Source organism: Pleurodeles waltl, chromosome 1_1, assembly GCF_031143425.1.
Source record: "Pleurodeles waltl isolate 20211129_DDA chromosome 1_1, aPleWal1.hap1.20221129, whole genome shotgun sequence".
In the NCBI taxonomy this organism is placed as follows: domain Eukaryota; kingdom Metazoa; phylum Chordata; class Amphibia; order Caudata; family Salamandridae; genus Pleurodeles; species Pleurodeles waltl.
This window is the reverse complement of record NC_090436.1, coordinates 299,187,962-299,206,556: the sequence shown is the minus strand read 5'-3', so window position 1 is coordinate 299,206,556 and position 18,595 is coordinate 299,187,962. Positions and strand designations below refer to the sequence as shown.

At 46.8% G+C, this 18,595-nt stretch overlaps 1 protein-coding gene across 1 annotated transcript; it reads left to right on the top strand.

The window, feature by feature from the left end:
• The first annotated feature begins 593 nt into the window (after positions 1 to 593).
• On the top strand, positions 594 to 18,172 carry MCIDAS (multiciliate differentiation and DNA synthesis associated cell cycle protein). The gene is made up of 7 exons (XM_069222053.1): positions 594 to 754; positions 1,242 to 1,326; positions 1,530 to 1,615; positions 9,105 to 9,177; positions 11,319 to 11,530; positions 13,670 to 13,780; positions 14,506 to 18,172. Exons 1-7 carry the CDS (start codon positions 656 to 658, stop codon positions 14,968 to 14,970), a joined length of 1,131 nt encoding a protein of 376 aa, XP_069078154.1. The 5' UTR covers positions 594 to 655; the 3' UTR covers positions 14,971 to 18,172.
• Positions 18,173 to 18,595: the final 423 nt, after the last annotated feature.

Below are 18,595 nucleotides of genomic sequence, written 5' to 3'. Positions count from 1 at the left end.
ATCACGTTTCACTGATGTTCGTAAAACAATGGCAGTTGCTGACATGTGGTGGGGGCGGCAGCACTAGTATGTCCCTTAGCGGCGGCAACGCAGACGGAAAAAGCGCTGGGAATGCCCCAGCCCTGCTCACTCTCCCCGAGGCCATTCCTAAGGCTCGGATGCGGTGCTGGTTGTAGGTCGGAAGGGCGCCTTTTTCTGGCGGCCACTGACCAACTGACTTTTCATACTGCTCACGTGACCCTCCCCTCGCTAATTCTACCCCCTCCGTTGACATGATGGGCGTGATATGTATAGAAGAGCCTCTAGAGAGGGGATGAAGCTCCTTCCCCCCGCAACCCCTCCTTCTTGGCAGGCTGAGCCCTGGATGCGCGCATGCGTAAAATAAAACTAAATTCTGACAGTTTGGATTCCCGGGCTCATCCGCCGGGCTACTTGGCGCACGCGCACTTCTTTTGGAATCGGGCGTTAGGGACGCGTCCCCCCTTGGAGACGGCATCCCCACCTTTGCTCGCGCCTTCTGATTGGCCTAGAATGTAAACAACTGCCACAGTTGTCAGTGTATAAGAACAGACTGGATGCACCATCATGGTGATGCTCCATCGCCACTGCATGAGGCCGAATCACCAGAGGAAACAGTGAGAACCCAAGCACCGCCATGCAAAACAGGAGAAAGGTGTTCGATAGGCTGTGCCCAAACAGAATACAGGATCTGTCCAACAGGCTCATTAAGAAGCAAGTGAAACCAGAGAAGAAGGTAAGGGTGCACACGTTCTTGTGCAGTGCAATACTGCAGAGACCCACTTGGCCGTTATCGCTCATATCTGCCTTTTTATCCTAACGTCTGCGTCATCGAGGCACATTTTTGCATCCTCGATCCTGGTGTTAGTAAATATTTGGACTTATTGTTACAGTGTACTTAGCATCTAATAGGCTCATTTAGATGTTTGAACAGTTTTTCCAAAGTATGAACGACTGGAACACGACTCCGTTTATAAGTGTTCGTTATTGGTCTATAAATGTTAATAACGAACACCTATCCCTGTATAACTGCTCAACGGTTTGCGCCAGCGTCTCGCATTTTTTAATGATCTCTCCAACTAGACACATATTACAATGATTTACAATTAGAATATTTAATACACTACAATTTGCACAGACAATTCCCCTGTTCATAGACTCTTACGTTATTGGCCCTGACATTCGATGTTTCCGTATTAAAATATGCGTTTTCATTTTCGCAGCATGTACAAAGAAAGATATTCCCTGTCGGCGTCAGCGGCCCGGTGACAATCTATACTGACCCATGTCCTGACACAGTAGATTCCGGTAAGTTAAGGTTTGACTCCAACAGACACAACGCGTTCTGTTGAACAGTGTTCCTCACCACTAACTGTTTTTTTCAGTTGTAAAAACGAAATCGTGACCGCCGATAATTGCCTCATAACATTGTTACTGAATAGAATTCAGTCACCCGAAAGCTCTCAAGGGTTTCGCTTTGTGCTTAGTGGCCTCTCGTATTTCTTTTCTAGCTCTTGCCACAATTGATTGGCAGGACTTGGCAGACTGTACTTCCGTCATTGAACAGGACACCGCGAACAATGGCACTGAGCAGCAGGTAAGGAACACTGTCCCCTGATATTCTACAACTGACAGCCTCTGCGTGAGATCTGACGTTTTGGTTTACGAGGTGTCGTGCAATGAGGACGTTTATTTCACCTGGGCTGATACTTGCTTGTCATTAAAACGGACCACCATGTAATCCCGCAGTACGAGGGTACAATATACAAATAACGCAGTACTGAAAATATAATGTAATGTAGTTTTTGAAGCGAAACGTTTTGATTTTCAAGTTTAGACTTTCTTCTGTACGTTTTACTTTTATGAGGTGTGAAAAGACCAGGGAAAGGGAGCATATGCCGTGCACCTTACCCGTTGATTGTGGTCTCTGCGCTATAAAAAGAACATGGTAATTGTAATAGGGGTATTAAAAGCTTTACGCCATTAACAGATAATCGGAAGAATGTCATAGTTCATTTATAGAGCTCTGTCTAGGAAGAGTATGAAATAGACAACCAGGTCCAGCAGCCTTTGACTCCCCTCGAACCGACCACCCAAGCACACACAGCATCGTCATGTGTGATGTACATCTTGCCATGTATTTAGACGTCTGCATACCGGGGATTTTCATGCAAGAGAAGTGGTGGCTTCTGCTTGCAGGACTACAAAGTGCACGCATATCACTAAAATGATATATAAGCTCGCGCAGTGTCAAAGGTCAGCCATGCTAGGCAGACCGAGCTAGAACCCCTGTGTGTCCCCGCCGCTGACATCACCTTGCACCTGAAGGGAGGCGTGGGCTTTGTAATATGCAGGACCACTGGAAAAGAAGGGACTGGCTGGGGGAGGCACAGCCACAAATCTTGAAGGGTCTCTATTGATTAGGGATCTTGAACCAAAAACGAGGACAATCGAAGGAGCAGAGCCCGTTGCCGGTGAGTGAACTGCTTTCCTGGGGTGGCAGGAGGCTGGGGCGAGGGTGCTTTGAACCTTCAGCACTCTCTCGTCATATGTGGCTCAAGCTTTCGCCTCCTCTTGTGACCCCCGGCTCCCTCTAGGTGTGTTTTTTTTCTGCAAGGCATTCCGGAAAGAGGACGCAGATCTTTTTATGACGTGTTTGAGGACTGATGTCCCCCAGCACCCAACGCACAGTGAAACGTTGGTGAAACAGAGTGTTCTGGGTCTGGCGCCCCACATACCTCCTGGCACTCTCAGGCACGGATTCACTGAGAATGACACGCTCATCCAGACGCTTTCCATCACTGCTTTGCACCAACATACTCCTCAGTCACATCATTGAGAAGTCAGCACTGTGACATTAATTCAGCAGCACGTGTGCATATGTTTACATGCAGGTGCACGCGTTCATTTGTGTATGAGTATATTGCAAGTAAGTGTTTGCGCACTGTGCATGTCTCCATGTAGGCATGCATGTAGCATCTATGTGTGCACGTGTTCACTCCACGCGTGTACGTTTGAATGTGTGCACTGTGTACAGTGCATGGTGCACATGTCCACAGGTTTATGCATGGGTGATGCTTGTGTGCACTGGCCATTGATAGACTGGACATGAATCATGTGTGAAGCTCCTGCTCTCAGCCACTCTTACTTCTGGCGGCCCTGCAGGCGCTGTGCTGACTTCACCTGACCGTCCCGCCGGTGGAGAGTGAAATGTGAAGCCGTACATTGCGTCACACTGTAAGTAGTGCCTAAGGGCGTGCTGCCAGCCAAGGATGACTAGGGCAACACTCAGCGGTATCCACTCTTGCACTCACCTCAGCCATTCGAAACTCCCGCTCCGCTGGCATCACGTGCACAGCGCACGGAGGTACATTCTCAGCAGTGACTGTAATAATTCAGGGCAACGGGTCCACATTCAGGACAACTTTTCAGGCAAAAAGTTCTGTTTTACAGACGCATCAGAGGAGGTTAAGCCACTATATAAAAGTTAGAAACGGGTGACCAACACAAGTACAGGTCAGACAGGTTTATGTTCTTCGGTTTGTGTAATGAATAGCAGTGCTGGGCAAACAATATTTTAACTGGCTTATTTAAAGATGTAAAAACTCGCAGATATTCACACAAAGCAAAATTTGACATCTGGCATAAGAGAGCGTTTCAGCTAGATTCTGCCCACTTACCACTAATGACGGTAACTGGGGCAAAATAAATCAACCCCTTTTCCAACTAGCTTATTCTACACTAAGAAAAACTTTACAAAATCTCTCTGCATGCTTACAGACGTAGACAGAAATTGCACCAAAACCTTATGCCTCCTTGAGGCAGGTGTAACAAGTACAAATATTTCCCCCCTTATTTCCCAAACTTTGCACTTTGGCACAAGGGAGTGTGTGTTGGAGCATTACAATCTAACGTGCAGCAGACCAGGGGGAGAGAAAACACCGTATGTCAGTAGAAATGGCACATTTCTTTGCTCTTGGTTTAAAGCCTGGCAGCACAGCTTCGGTTTCTGCACTGGGCAGAGCCACAAGCCTTCTTGCTGTGCCGCCCTGCATCAAAACAAGAGGGCAGGAATGCACCGTATCTACAAAATATGGTGCATTTCTGTCCTTTCTCCCTGTGCTGGTGCACAGATTGCTGCCATGCACCAACGGAGGCACCCTTGCATCAGGGTGCAAGGCTACGTTGCGGAGATGATTGTTTTTGTGCAGGAAAGGACACCTTCCTGCTTCCTGCCTCCTGCACAAAAACAATCATAAGAGGAGTTTTCCTCTTTTAATGTGTGCTGCAAAATGCAGCACACCAAGATAGAGGGGAAAACTGGAAGATATAACAATATTGCTCCCCATTGCATTACCCTTACGCCACCCTGCATTCCGAGGTTTACAAAACCTTGTAAATCTAGGAAAGCACGTAATACCCATGGAAATGCCTCCCTGCCGCAAAGTAAGGCATGGCCTTGGCCATATGGGTCAGCAGCCTGCGCCACAGTGATGCACCAGAGGCACAGGCCACTTGTGAATAAATAAGTCCCTTAGTATATCTGGGCCTGAATTTACTTAAACTGTGACATGAAGCAGCACAGCAACCAAAGCTGCTAGGATGTGTGAAACGTAGACTGAAAAACAGCACTGTATCTCCTAAGATATGGTGCTATTTTTCTCGCTCCCATTAGAGCAAGGGTGCGTGATTCTGTCAAGCACAGATTTTGCACTGGAAGCAGAAACCTCCGGTACAAAAACTAAATTTTCATACGTTTCCTCCTTTGTGTGTGTGCCGTACAATGCAGCATATATACAAAGTTTAAAAAGTATGGAAAAATAACAAGACTGCATAAGAGTTTGAGTTTTTTGAGTTTGAGTTGAACACTTTTACAGAGCGTGGAGAAAGCACGTTTGCCTACTGTAGACTAGCTGGTCTGTGTGCATAGTGCAGAAGTGCACACTTGCCTACGGAGGAAGAGCTGAGTCCTGTTTGCATAAGGCACGGGTGCACGCTTTCTCACGAGGTGTTGAGGAAGCATGTCTGCCTATTGTAGAGAAGCCAATGCCTAGATATATGAGGTGCACAGTTGTCACTGGGTGTAATTGCCTACTGTAGAAGATCCAAAGCCTCTGAGAATGGTGCAAAGGTACACACTATGTCACAACATGTGTGAAAATGTGCATATTTCTACTTTTGAAGACCCAAGACCCACCTGCATAATGCACAGGTGCATACCCTGTGACACCGTGTGGAGGACCCACACCTGCCTACTGTAGAAGAGCCGAGCATAGTGCAGAGGTACACGCTGTGTCATAACGTGTGGAGGAAGCACACCTGTCTACTGTAGAAGAGTTGAGGCCGGTGCGCATAGTGCGGAGGTACACGCTCTCTCACGAGGTGTGGAGAAAGCACACATCTATACTGTAAATAAATTATCCGAATCCCGGGCGCATAGTAGAGGTACACGCTCTCTCACAAGGTGTGGAGGAAGCACACGTGCCTACCGTAGAAGAGCCGAGGCCTGTGTGCATAGTGCAGAGGTACACGCTCTCTCACAAGGTGTGGAGGAAGCAGCCCTGCCGACTCTAGAACAGCCGATGCGTGTGTGCATAGTGCAAAGGTACACGCTCTCTCAATAAGTGTGTAGGAAGCCACCTGCCTTCTGCAGAAGAGCCGAGGCCTGTGTGCATAGTGCAGAGGTACACGCTCTCCCACAAGGTGTGGAGGAAGCAGACCTGCCGACTAAAGAACATCCGATGCGTGTGTGCCGAGACTGGCTGCATGATGCTCGGCTCTGACAGTTCCAAGTTAGTCCACTTCTTCCCAGTTTAAACGTTGTGTATTTTTAAGTGTTTTTTTAATTGTATCTTCGACTCTTCATGCGCCCTGGAATGCTGAGCTTGCAAGAGACCTTAAAGGCGCCTGCTTGGGTACAGTGAAACGGGGAGCGTGTGCCAGCGTACAGAGCCCGCCATCGATGCATCTGTTCCCTGTCAGCACTCGAGGTAGTGTACGCAGAAGCCCGAGGTCACGTACTTTCTGTGAACACGGCAGGGGTGGGTGGGACAGCACACCTTTCCCCGCCCCTCACGCTCTCCACGTCAGGGCTGGTGAGTTATTACCAGGGCTGACTCCGCAGGCAGCAGCCGAGCCCCTCCAGTCTCACACTCTCTCTCGGGATGGCAGTGCAGGCTTGCCAGCTCCACTTCCCATGGTACTCCTGCGAGGTGCAGGTAAGTGCCGGGGCTTGGTGCCATGGAGTTTGAATCCAGCGTTCAAGTCTATGTGATAGCCGAGGCATGGAATTCCGAGTGTACCCCACATCTATACTCCCTCTTATAACACTTTTACACTTTGTTCTCAGATATACTGTCTGGCTGCGTACGGTAGGGCACTACGGGGTGCAAGTACAGTTCTGTCACTGCGGGCTCTGTTGGTGGTTGACAGCAAAGGAGCACGCATCTCTCTCTCCTAGGTTATGTGTAGCTGTGCAGCCTTCCCCTGATTTACATGTAGCTCGGCATCCTGTATCTAAGTATGAGTGGCCATCCCGGAGCGTCAGGTGGGTGCAGCTATACAGACGGCAACTGACCATAGGTGGTCAGAACTGGATTACACGCTGCTTTGCATCCATTAGTCCGCTGTTTGCTTTGGTGGCCAGTACTAGTGTGATAGACGCATGTCTCTCTGTATCCTGGGCTTCAATTGTGTGGTCAGTACTGGGGTGGTATATGCATACCTGCATCATGTGTTTCCTTTGGGTGGTTAGTACTAGGAGGGTACTCTCTGGATCCTGTGCTTCAGTTGTGTGGTCAGTAGTGGGGTAGTTTACGCATACCTGCACCCTGTGCTTGGTTTGAGTGATCAGTACTCGGCTGGTACATGCATATCTGCACTGTGTGCTTCCTTTTGGTACGTGCCTGTCTCTGCACCCTGTGCTTGCAATGAGTGGTCCGTATTGGGGCGGTACGCCTGTCTCTCTGGATCCTGTGCTTGTAATGGGTGGTCAGTACTGGGGTGATATACGTATATCTGCATCTTGTGCTTCCTTTGGCTGGTCAGAACGTGGATCAAACGCTCTTCTCTCCATCCGGTGCTTACCTTCAGTGGCCAGTCTCCTGGGGTGGTATGTTCATCTGTACATTCTGTACTTGCTTCCAGTGGTCCATAGTGTGAGTAGGCCAGTAGTATGGGGTTACTTTGTGTTCTGCATCAGAACTTGGATTAAATGCTCCTCTCTGCATCCTGTGCTTTCCTTGGGTGGTCAGTCTCCTGGGGTCGTATGTTCATCTGTACATTCTGTACTTGCTTCGAGTGGTCCATAGTGTGAGTAGGCCAGTAGTAGGGGTTACTTTGTGTTCTGCATCAGAACTTGGATTAAATGCTCCTCTCTGCATCCTGTGCTTTCCTTGGGTGGTCAGTCTCCTGGGGTCGTATGTTCATCTGTACATTCTGTACTTGCTTCGAGTGGTCCATAGTGTGAGTAGGCCAGTAGTAGGGGTTACTTTGTGTTCTGCATCAGAACTTGGATTAAATGCTCCTCTCTGCATCCTGTGCTTTCCTTGGGTGGTCAGTCTCCTGGGGTGGTATGTCCATCTGTACATTCTGTACTTGCTTTTGGTAGTCCGTACTGTGTTTTGGCCAGTAGTATGGGTTACTTGGTGTTCTGCATCAGATGCTTGTTTTGAGTGGCTAGTATTGGGCATAATATTCATCTCTGCATCCTTTGTTTGCTTTGTGCCCGTAGTGCTGGGGGTTTTATGTAGCTCTGCAGCCTGTATTTCGAATGGCAAATCTGCGCAGTGGGCAGAGTACTCGCAGATTTCCATCCGTGACCGGTTTAGGTGGCTAGTACTGGGACTGATTGCCACTCTGCATGCTGAGCTTGGTTTGAGGTGTCAGTACTGGAGGGCGTGCTTCTTTAAATGCTGTGGGTGGTGAGTACTGGGTGGTACATGCTGCTCTATAGAGTGCACCATTGTTTGGTTGTCCAGTACTGGAGATACACGCAGCTCTGCAAACTGCACATGAGTTTGGGTGGTCAGAAGTGTTACCTGAAGATCTGCACAGAGTGCTTGGCTGGGGTAGTCAGTGATGTGGGTTCATGTCCCCTTACAGCATGTGTTTGGCTTAGGTTTTCGTTAGTACAGTTCATGTATCCTTATATCATGTGCATGGTTTCGGTGGTTATTACTGATGGTACATGTAGCATTGCCTACTCTGCTTGGTTTGGGTTGCAAGTTCTGGGGGGTAGACAACTGCTTACATCTTGTGGCTAGTTTGAGTGCTCACTACTATAGGTACAACATTCATAAGTAGAGCACCTGATTCGGGTGGTCAGTACCATTGGGTGTATGCTGCTGTACGCTTTGGGTAGTCCATACTAGGGTTCATGCATCATTGTAGCTTATGTTTTGTTTGGGTGGGCAGTACTAGGACTACATGCAGCTTTGCTTTTTCCTGCGTAGGTGATAGTTGCATTCTTATATCATGTGCTTAGTTAGGATGAGTACTACCGTTGGCACATGCAACTTTACATCTTGTGCGTGAGTTAGTGGTCAATAAAATGATCACATTCTTTGCTACATCGTGACTCTACTTTGGTTTTGGTTTTGTACTGGGTGTACATGTAGCTTTACACTCTGTGTATGGTTTGCATGGATGAATGAATCCTTACATCTTGACCCCAGACGGGTGAGTGCTGCCTTCCATCTCTTGGCTTGTTTGGATGGTTGACCTGGGTGCATGTATCCTTGTATCTTATGCCTGGTTTGGGGGGTCAGAATTAGGGGTACGTTGTACTGCATTGTATATATATAACACTTCATGCAGCTTTGCTTATAGTTTCTAGTATGGGTGGTCAGTACTAAGGAGACACACAGCCTCCCATAGTGTGCCTGGTTTGTGTGGTCAGTCCTAGCATTAACTCGTATTGTTTTGTATCGTTTTCAGGCTTGCTTTTTTTCTAGTATAGGTGGTCAGTTCTGGGAGTACATGCGGGATTCCATTGTGTGCCTGGTTTTGTTGTCAGTGCTGTCAATTTTACAAGCAGCGCCTCCGTGCCCTGGCCCCTCTCACAGCCCTCTCTTCTTGATTTTCAGGGGCAGTGCCTGCAGACTGAGCCTGAGTTTGACCTGCAGGAGTTCCGGGATGCGGTGGACAGTTTCATATCTGGTAAGGATGAGAATGACTCAACAACCCAAGCTCTCCCTCGGGGTATAGAGAGTAGCAGGCACTAGATTCATACAACATTACATCAGGACAAAAATAGGCATATGGGAAGATTTACTAAGACTTTGTGCTGGTGCAAAGTCGCACAAAATGATGCAAAGCAGCGTGAAGTATTGAGTACTTTCAAGCATAAAAGCTATTTTGCTTTGAAAAGGTGTTCTTTTCTGGGTGAAACTATCACTCTGTGCCACTCTGCGTGTTCAGGGTGTTACATGGGAGTTAAATGGGCAGATCACTGCAAACATCCATAGTTTTTGAGGCAAAGCCTGATCTACTACGATAGACCAGCTTTGCAACAAAATAAATTACTCCTGGAAGCAGGTGCTAACCTGGAGAAAGGTGGTTATTTCTCCAAACGTTTCATACAATGCATATGTGGTGCACTGCGTGGATTTTATTAGAATTTGCCTAGACATAGGCTTTGTACCGGAAGATTATGCTTCCACTACAAATACTATGCTAGACATCACACGCAACTCTAAACCATGGTACCAAGGTTTTGTGTGGCACAAGGCAGCCAGTTTGTGTGCCACTGCAGAGGATGACGGCAGCAGACCATATTCGACAAATAAGGCAGATATGCTGCGTTCGTCTCCTTGCACTATGCAGATACTTTCATTGTTGCACTGAGCTAAAAATTAATACATCTGCCCGTAGTTTTGTAAATATTAGCTAGAAGCATATTAATATTTTCATTATTATCATCAGTGTCAGCATCATTATTTATGAATGAATGCATGCTTGGTTGAATGCTCTTACTATTACATTTTACGTATCTGTTTTCCTTTAAGGTCTTCTAAGGCCTTGAGTGGTCTTCTAAGGCCTTGAGTAGCCATAGCTGTTTGAGCGGGTCGACACCAGCGATACTTCAGTTGCATCACTAATGTGAATCCTTAAACTCAGCCTGTACTCTGCACCTGTGAGCCACCTAGTGGGGCTCTTTCAATGATTCAGAAGCAGTGTTTGCACTCCTTGCACCCAGGTGTTCTGAGTGACTGTGCTTCGGAAGATATCAAAGAGCAGAAATCAGACACGCCAGGACGTTTTTGTTAATATGGGACATAGTTTGGAAGCCTCAAAACAGCCACACAAGAATTCATCGTGAATGCATATATTTTAAGAACCTTCGTATTAATGAGGAATTTTGTGATACAGTCAATTTGTATCCTTTAGAAATAGAAGAGCAGATCGTGGTAGATCTGTGCAGTGTGTTAGTATCGCACGCAAACAGCCGCATGCCTCCTCATTTGCACCTGGTTTCACTTGGCATTAGGGACTAGGGCCCAGATTTAAGAGGGCCTAGCTCCTCCTTCCCTACATTAGCGTCATTTTTTTATGATGCTAATGTGGCCCAATGAGGCCAAATTCGCTGTGCCATATTTACAAAGTGGTGCAATGCATGCATTGCGCCACTTTCTACCTCCTTGTACCACATTATGCCTGCACCAAGTGAAATGTATGCAAGGGCGGCATTCCCCCGTTAGGGGGACCTCTGAAATGGCACAGTGGAATCTAAGAGATTTCTTTGGGTCATTTTTAGTGGCCATTTTTAACGTCTTCACAGGGCAGTCGTTAAAAGGGGGCATACCATTGTTTTCAATGGGCCCCTATGTATTCTGCAGGATTAGTGCCAAAAATGTGGAAATAATCCTGCACAGTACATCACTAGTGTAAAAAATGTTGACGCTATTGCCCCTACCCTGCGCCATGGTGCGCTGTGTATTAAATATGGCGCACACATGGTGGCGTTAGAGTGGACACAAAAAAATTGTTGCTGCATTAGATGCAGCTCCACTTTCCTTACATTCTGGCCCAGATTTATCAGGGTTTTGCACTAGTGCTGTCACATGATGTGACGCAAACTGGCAGAAAGTCTTGAATTAGGATGTACTTTCTAGCGTAGATTGTACCAGAGAAAAACTTTACCAGACAGTATTTCTCAGAGGCTGTACTAGAGAGTGTCACTCGGGTACAAACAATGCTGGCATGCCTCTGTGCTGTAGAACTATGTTCACTCAGTATGGTAGCACTCCCCTGTTTCTGATCACACCGCGACAAGCTTCATCCCTTGTTTCTCTCCACAGACCCGTCCTCCATGATGCCGCCGTGCCTTGAGGACGTGAACTTCCAGCTGCAGCACTGCACCGGCTCTGCCTATGATCCCAGTCCCCTGAACACGGCCCCCGATTCGCTGCTGCCCCTGGGGCTGCCGGTACCTTTCGCAGAGCATTACTGGAGGGGCGTGGCCGACCAGAACGAGAAGGCGCTGGGGGACGCGCTCGTGCAGAACTCGCAGGTGAGTGTGAGCATGCGCGCCTCTGGCAGTAGCGGCCTCTTATAATTTACCAAGCCACGTGCTGCCTGCATCCCGTATGATGAGTTATGCTAAGAATACACCAGCAGATCAATGAAATAAGACAAGGCTACCCAAACGAGAACATGGCTAGAACAACAGACACCCCTTTGTCCCTAGCGCCTTGAGACCCGCACGGGTGAGTAGCGCGCTTTATAAATGCTAATGATTTGATTTGATGCTGTCATTGAAAGCTGAGTATGCAGAGAATGGAGCTCCCGAGTCAGCGCCTTAAACTTTGAACGGGCTTCCTTTGGCGCTGCATTGTACTTCCGAGTCTGTGACTCCAAAAAGTGCTACTAACATACAAAGAGACAGCTAATAGAAGGTGGCTTTACAGCTGACGTTGAGATGTGCTTTTGAAGTCCTCTAAAGCCCATCACTGGAGTTGCCATTGACTGGACACTGGCATGGGGTCAGTGCCGTCTTTGCGGGCAGAGGGTCATGATAAGAGTTCAATGGGCACTTGACAATGACTTCGGAAATCTGGGTGACTACTTCTCAGTAAAAAACCCTTTTCATTTTGCTAAGGCTAGTGTGAGTCTTTTCTTTCTTACTTTGCTGATTCCACAAGGGCCTAATCTAGTGCTTAATTTGTAAATAAAAAGGTGCCGGTGTCCAAAGCTCTCCTCTTAAACACACGGCTGCTGCAATTAAATGTGTGAACATTGAATACTGAGGTGGCGTAATCCTGAAGCCATCTCGAGCCTCTTCAATCCATATAAAGGCACTCCCTGCCCCTTCAGCTCACTCTTGCAGCTTTCTACTTTCTCCTTTTGTGATGCTTTTTCGTTTTTCCCTTCATCCGTCTTTCCCACATGTGTCTTTGGTCGCAGCAAATGCTTGAGGATGAAGAATAAGCCCGGGCCCTCACAAATAAGTGCCGGTGCTCAGCACCGGAAACGACAAGCACAAATTAAGCACTGGCCGAATCTTTCTTTGCTCTGTAAACCACAGTGTGCAATTCTGTCAACGTTATCTGCTTCCCTGTGATTTAGCTCACTTATTTGCAAAAATCAGATTTCTTAGAAAGCTCAGAGCTTTGTAAATATAGCTGGGTGTTTACCGTGCCGCAGAACGTTGCACCCTCAGAAAGTGAAATCCTGCAGACCATGTAAATGAAACTAGGTAGACAATGAACAGACTGGATAGGCCTGGTGGGCCTTCTCTCCGGGCTTCTATATTTCTGAGAACATTATTGGAGACGTATTGTATGGTGTTGTATTGAACTGTAGTTGTATTTGTGTAGCATATCAGAACCCTTATGAGGGACAAGTCACTGAAGTGCCTTTTGGTGGATGGCTTGTACACTACGGTGGTTGTAGTTGATGTGAAAGAGAGTGGGGTTATAGCATTGCCTATATGGAACGGGCTCTGGTTTCAGGTATGAGAATTGGAAGAGTCCCCCGGTTGTGATGTAGCGTACATGTAGTTGTGCTTACAAGCTGAGTTGGGATAAGAGGTTGAGAGACAGATTCACTTACGCCTATACGTTGTGCTGTGCGGTTGGGTGGTAATGAGTGGACGTATAGTGTGGACTCAATGGGAAGCAGTTTTGGTGTCAGGCCTGACAACCAGAGGGGCCAGAGTGGTGCCTTTATAATGTGGTGACAATCTTGTCGCTGTGCTTAGGGAAGGAGTAAAGTGAAGAGCAATGAATGATGTAATCATTAACATTTATACACGCCATTGTTGTGTTTGGTGGGTAGTTTGCTGATTTTTTGTGTGTGGTGTATGTGGGATGTGTTTTGATATTGTATGTGAAGACCAGAGGGGTGCTTTAAAGCGTCAACTTAGTAGTGGCGTGTGGAGAAGAGTGAGACCGTCACATACATTCATATCTACTGTCTTTCTGAGGGTGACTGAATGTAGTGCGTGGATTAGTCAGGGGCTGCTGGTTCACTGCGGTAGGGTCTCGTCTGTGAGGAAAAGACAGGGCCTTTACTGCTTTCCTGAATTCACGGCGGCCTCAGATGTCTCTTGTCTTTGCAGAAAGCGTAGTTCTTGCCCAGGTTTAGGGTTGTGACATTTTCATTGCCAAGACAATATCTGACTAGCAAAGCTTGTTTTTAAACCCGACAGCTACACTTGACGTTGAACGAGAAGCAAGAGGAGATCTCATCACTGAAGGAGAGGAACACCCAACTGAAGGAGCTGGCGAGCCAGGCCAAGCACCTGGCCTCGGTGCTTGATGTGAGTATTGCACCTCCGAGTGTCCTCTGACCCTGGGAAATTGGATCCTAGGGGACATGGATCAACCCACATCCATAAAGCAAATTCCATGGCCATACACCTCACTGAGAAGGTCCCAGGGGAGGGTGTCCAGCAGCCCATCGGGGGCAAGAGTTGAGCACTGCATCCAGAGAGGTTTTATGCGGTATCAGGTGCATTAAAGCCATTAAATGAAAATGCCCAAAAATGTAAGCATTGGGTAATTGAGGTAAATTGTAAACCTCGACCCTGACACTTCCTCCTGACAGACGCAGTTATCGTGCTAATGAAAGATTAGCAGATGTGGTAAGAAGTGCTATTTCTGTCCCTGTAACGCTATATCAGGTTGCCTGAGAAATGCAGGTAAGATGTTCTATTTGCTCTATGTTGGTGGAGTGATTATTTTGTTATGGGGCTCGCACTAATATACAAACATACACAGTCACCAGGCATACGGTGGGAGACCACCAAACACATTTCCACACTGACAAGGAACTAGACGGTAGGAAACTGAGATTTAACACTGGTACTCAAACTAGTTTCATAACACGATTGAAAGTATATTATATTTACCGCTAGGTGGCGGCATTTCACAAGTCTGGCTATAATGCTTTTCTTGAAACAACAATTCGCTGTTACAAGGTACCGGTATGTCAACGTTTAAGTGCCATGACATTGGATTGCAGAGTGTTTTTTTGTGTTTACAGAAGCTGATGATTCGTCGATCAACAGAAGACGGCCTTTTAGCTGACGGCTTTCTCCCTAGAACATCGGCAAAGAGAAATCTGGAAGAACTATATGAGACCAGCAGCACGGATGACCCCCAGGTTGATGAGATACTACGGGAAATTTCCGAAAAGTGCAACGCGGCACTGCAGACCATCGATCCGAACAGCGAGCACAAGCGCTTTAAGCCTCAGTCGGAGGAGAGGGGAGTCAACGAGGGCCAGGGCAAGGGCATCAGCCTTCACGGGGCCTTTCACGGGCTACAGACCTGCACCGGGCAGCGCTCGCTGAGCATGGGAGGCAGTGCCCTGCAAGAGGAGGGCATGTGCTTTCGGACCTCCATCAGGGATCACTGCACAATGCGGACACTTGCCTTCCCCCAGGGCAACGCCTTCACTTTTAGGACGCCCACCGGCGGGTACAAGTTCCGGTGGGTACCCAGCTGAGCAAGGCGCCAGGTTCAGCTAACTACACTAGCCATCCCTACCTGTGCGGGTCTTTAAACCTTGCTGGCAGAGGAGTCCGTGAACTGTAGCGTCAATGCCCTCAGACACAGCTGAAAGGCCATCGCCACCACCGGGTCGAGCCACTCAGCCAGTTCACTGCTATAGACCTTACCTAGCCCCGTGGTGAAAGTTTCAGGAGGCCTTCGGCATAAAGTAAGGCTCAGCTAAACTAATTAGTGAGCACCTACCTCACTATTTCTGAACACTGTAACAGAGCCCAGACCTCTCCGGAACAGACGATCCACTCCCAGAGCCTTGTTAAACACAACCCCTACCAGAGCCCACCATCTCCAACTGGCCTCAGTCACTTTCAGCAGATCCCAGCAGCCGCCAGCAATGATCGCCTTTCTGTAAGGTGCTCAGCCGTCACCAGCAGGGCTCAGTTCCTCTAACAGAGCGCACCGAGTTCTCACGGAGTCCCCTTAAACAGAATATGTCCGCCTCTTACTGCTCGACCTTCTTTAACTGAATGGCCCCAGCCACCTGCAGCAGAGCTCAGCTATTACCAACACTGTTCAGTAACCTTCAACCGAACCGCTCCACCTCCTTTTTTGCTCAGACACCTCCTGCTCACTTAACTACCAATAACAGAATTCAGACATTTCCAAACGCACTCAACCATTTCTAATTGTGTTCAGACGCCGTTGAGACAGCATAACTATCGCCAAAAATGCCTAGCCATATTTACTCGATCCCTCCAATTTCTAGTGGAGTTATGCTGCCATTAACAGCATTCAGCCAGACAACAGAGTTTCTCCATTCCTAACATAACCCAGCCACTGCCACTAGGCCTAAGCCATCTCCAGCAGAGGACATGAATTTCCAAGAACACTCGGCCACCTTCGACGGACCTAAGTGATCTCTGGAACAGCCTGGCTGCTCCTGACTGCCCTCATCCATCTCTAATACAGAGAGATGCGACATCCACGATAGACTTCTGCAGCCATTTCAGCTGCTTTCAGTCATCTAAAAAAGAAATCAGTATTAAACAGAGTTCAGCCTTCAGCAAAAGAGCCTAGACAACGCTAACCTAGGCCAGCCATCTCTAGTACAATATGCCATAGCTATTAGGGAGGCTGGGTCACCTTGCAGGGTGTGTGCACTTTTTACTAGAGAATTGAGCTATAAACCACGAGGTGGCCCTTTGTTAGCCTTAGCCTTTGTTGCTGGGGTTAACAAAGGAAATGAGGCATGGGCGACAGGTGCCAAACAGAAATAAAAGAGCAGACAGGCAACGTCAGAAACTGAATGACGAGTCGCAATCTAGAAAGGCAAGCAGCACACTCTGAATTTCTCAGTACTTGCCACTTCACATTGAGATTTGCGCTTACCTCTATTATGTTTTATCACAGATACTGTGTAGCGCTTGCCGTGTCCATTACAAATAGCTCATGCTTATGATTGCCAGTACTGATGAAGAAAAAGTATACCAGACCCTGCAACAAGTGCTAATACAGTCCAATCCAACATACAGATGATCTGCTCTGAAGTGCCATTACTGTCGCATTATGGATAGCAGACCTGATAGCAAATACGAATGAAGTCCAAATCAGTATTCAACTGATCTGCTAAAAAGTGCCAATAATGTTCCATTAAAAGTGTAAAAGGCCACCTGAGAAGAGAATGAAGAGCCCAAAGGGAGAATACAAACCTTCTCAATCTATTTTCAAATATGACTGATAGTTACTAGGTACCATTCCACCATGTAAAAATGGGCATGGGAAGCTACACCACTGTCCAGAAGCTGTCCCTTTATATGACCTGTCCCTCTCACTGACCTCTTTCAAGATGGCTGTGCCTTGTTCATATTTTGCATTTTCCCAAGCCACACGGAAGAAGGCGCTCTCGCTTTCTTTCCACATCTCATGACACGCCTACTGATTTTTGAGGGCCAGATCTAAATTGCTAGGAAGTTATGAATGCACTTTATGTCTTTGCTCGCCTATAAACTATGACGTAGATCTCTCAAGCTCTTCCATTGCAGGTGTGAAATGTACATGCAGTCCCGGTTTCTGTTTGTGTCACGTTCATCTTATTCAGAGTCCTGCCTTAATCCCGATTCAGTTTTGTTTTTACCTCGCACCTTTCACTAATAAAAAACAAGTAAAATGTGTGAAAGAGATTTGAAGGAGGCAAAACGTGAAGTAATTGGGTTTGTTAACTCCTATACCGCATATAATGCCCAGTTTAGACCCCCCAAGCCCATAATGATACGGTCATATTGCACTGGGGAGTTACTGCACTCTTTGGTACTGATAATTCCCCATATGATACTATCGCATAATTATTACTTTGGAACGCACAATGAGCTCCCGTGTATTATGACACTTTTATTAATCAATTACTTATAGAGAAAAATAAAACTGCAATTACTAGCATTCAAAGTAATGTGATCTAAAAGCTGGTACCGGAGGAATGCTTGTACATTGGACAACTTGAGACCCATGCTAATGCCACCCATTACTGCACACTAGTTACAGGTGGTGGGCTTGTAGTTTTTAGGGTGTTTTTTCAACCAGGGAGTGTATGTATAGTTCAAACCAGCCTAGGAAGTGTTTCTTGGTTCAAAAAGTTCGATATGAGGTTGGGCACCCTGTATTACTTAAGGTGCAGACAAAGACCCTCAGTCTGATGGATTACCCTCTAATTTGTTTAAAAAGGCACATCAAGAAAAAAAACGTAATTTGATACATTTGATACAATAAAAAAGAAACCTGCAAGTTAATCGAAAATAGATCAGTGGACAATTTATACATTATGAAAGAAAAGCTGAAACGAAGTAAACTGATACTTGAACACCTACGTTTATTACTGAATAACAGCGCTGAAATGGCATGGCAAGAAACGGCACACGTTAATACCAACTAAAATGAGTAGGTTTTGTTATTGACTGTTAACCTCACTGTAAATACCCAAATATTTTCGCACATATTGTAAATATGTTGAACATTTCTTAATATATGTGACTTAAAGATTTCTATTTGGCTAAACTCTGTGTCATCAAGTTTATTTATGGGTTTGTGTTAACAGATGGCTCCGGGTGTGTATGGGGAAACAATTTTTTTGATCATGTAGATGAATCAGTAATCTATTTATGTTCACCTTCGGTGAGAATTTGATGGGACTACACTACGTACCCCTGATCCTAATCCAGTATTAACAGGTTTGAGCAATGAGCCCTTTCAAACTGAGAACTATTAGGCCGTGTCCTGACCATCGTGGTCAGCTCTGTGATGCCTCTGTTGTCCTCTAGAAAAGCTTCATGTCTTTGCATAACTTCCTTTATTACAGCTTCCCTCCATCCCTACCTCTCTTTCACATAGCGCATGTTCCAGAGTTCAGCATTCGTTACAGGGATGCACCAAACCCAACTTATCATCTTTGCCTACAGTTGTGCTCAGGCAGTATCTTTTCACTTTCTGTGAACACAAAATAGGGTGATGTACATGGATTAATGCTGGGCAGGACCAGTGATCACAGAACAACCAAGGGGTAATTTACTATTATTTTACGCAGTGTGGCGCAGCAAGGGAACTTGCTGCACTGTTATGCGTAAAAGAGAGTG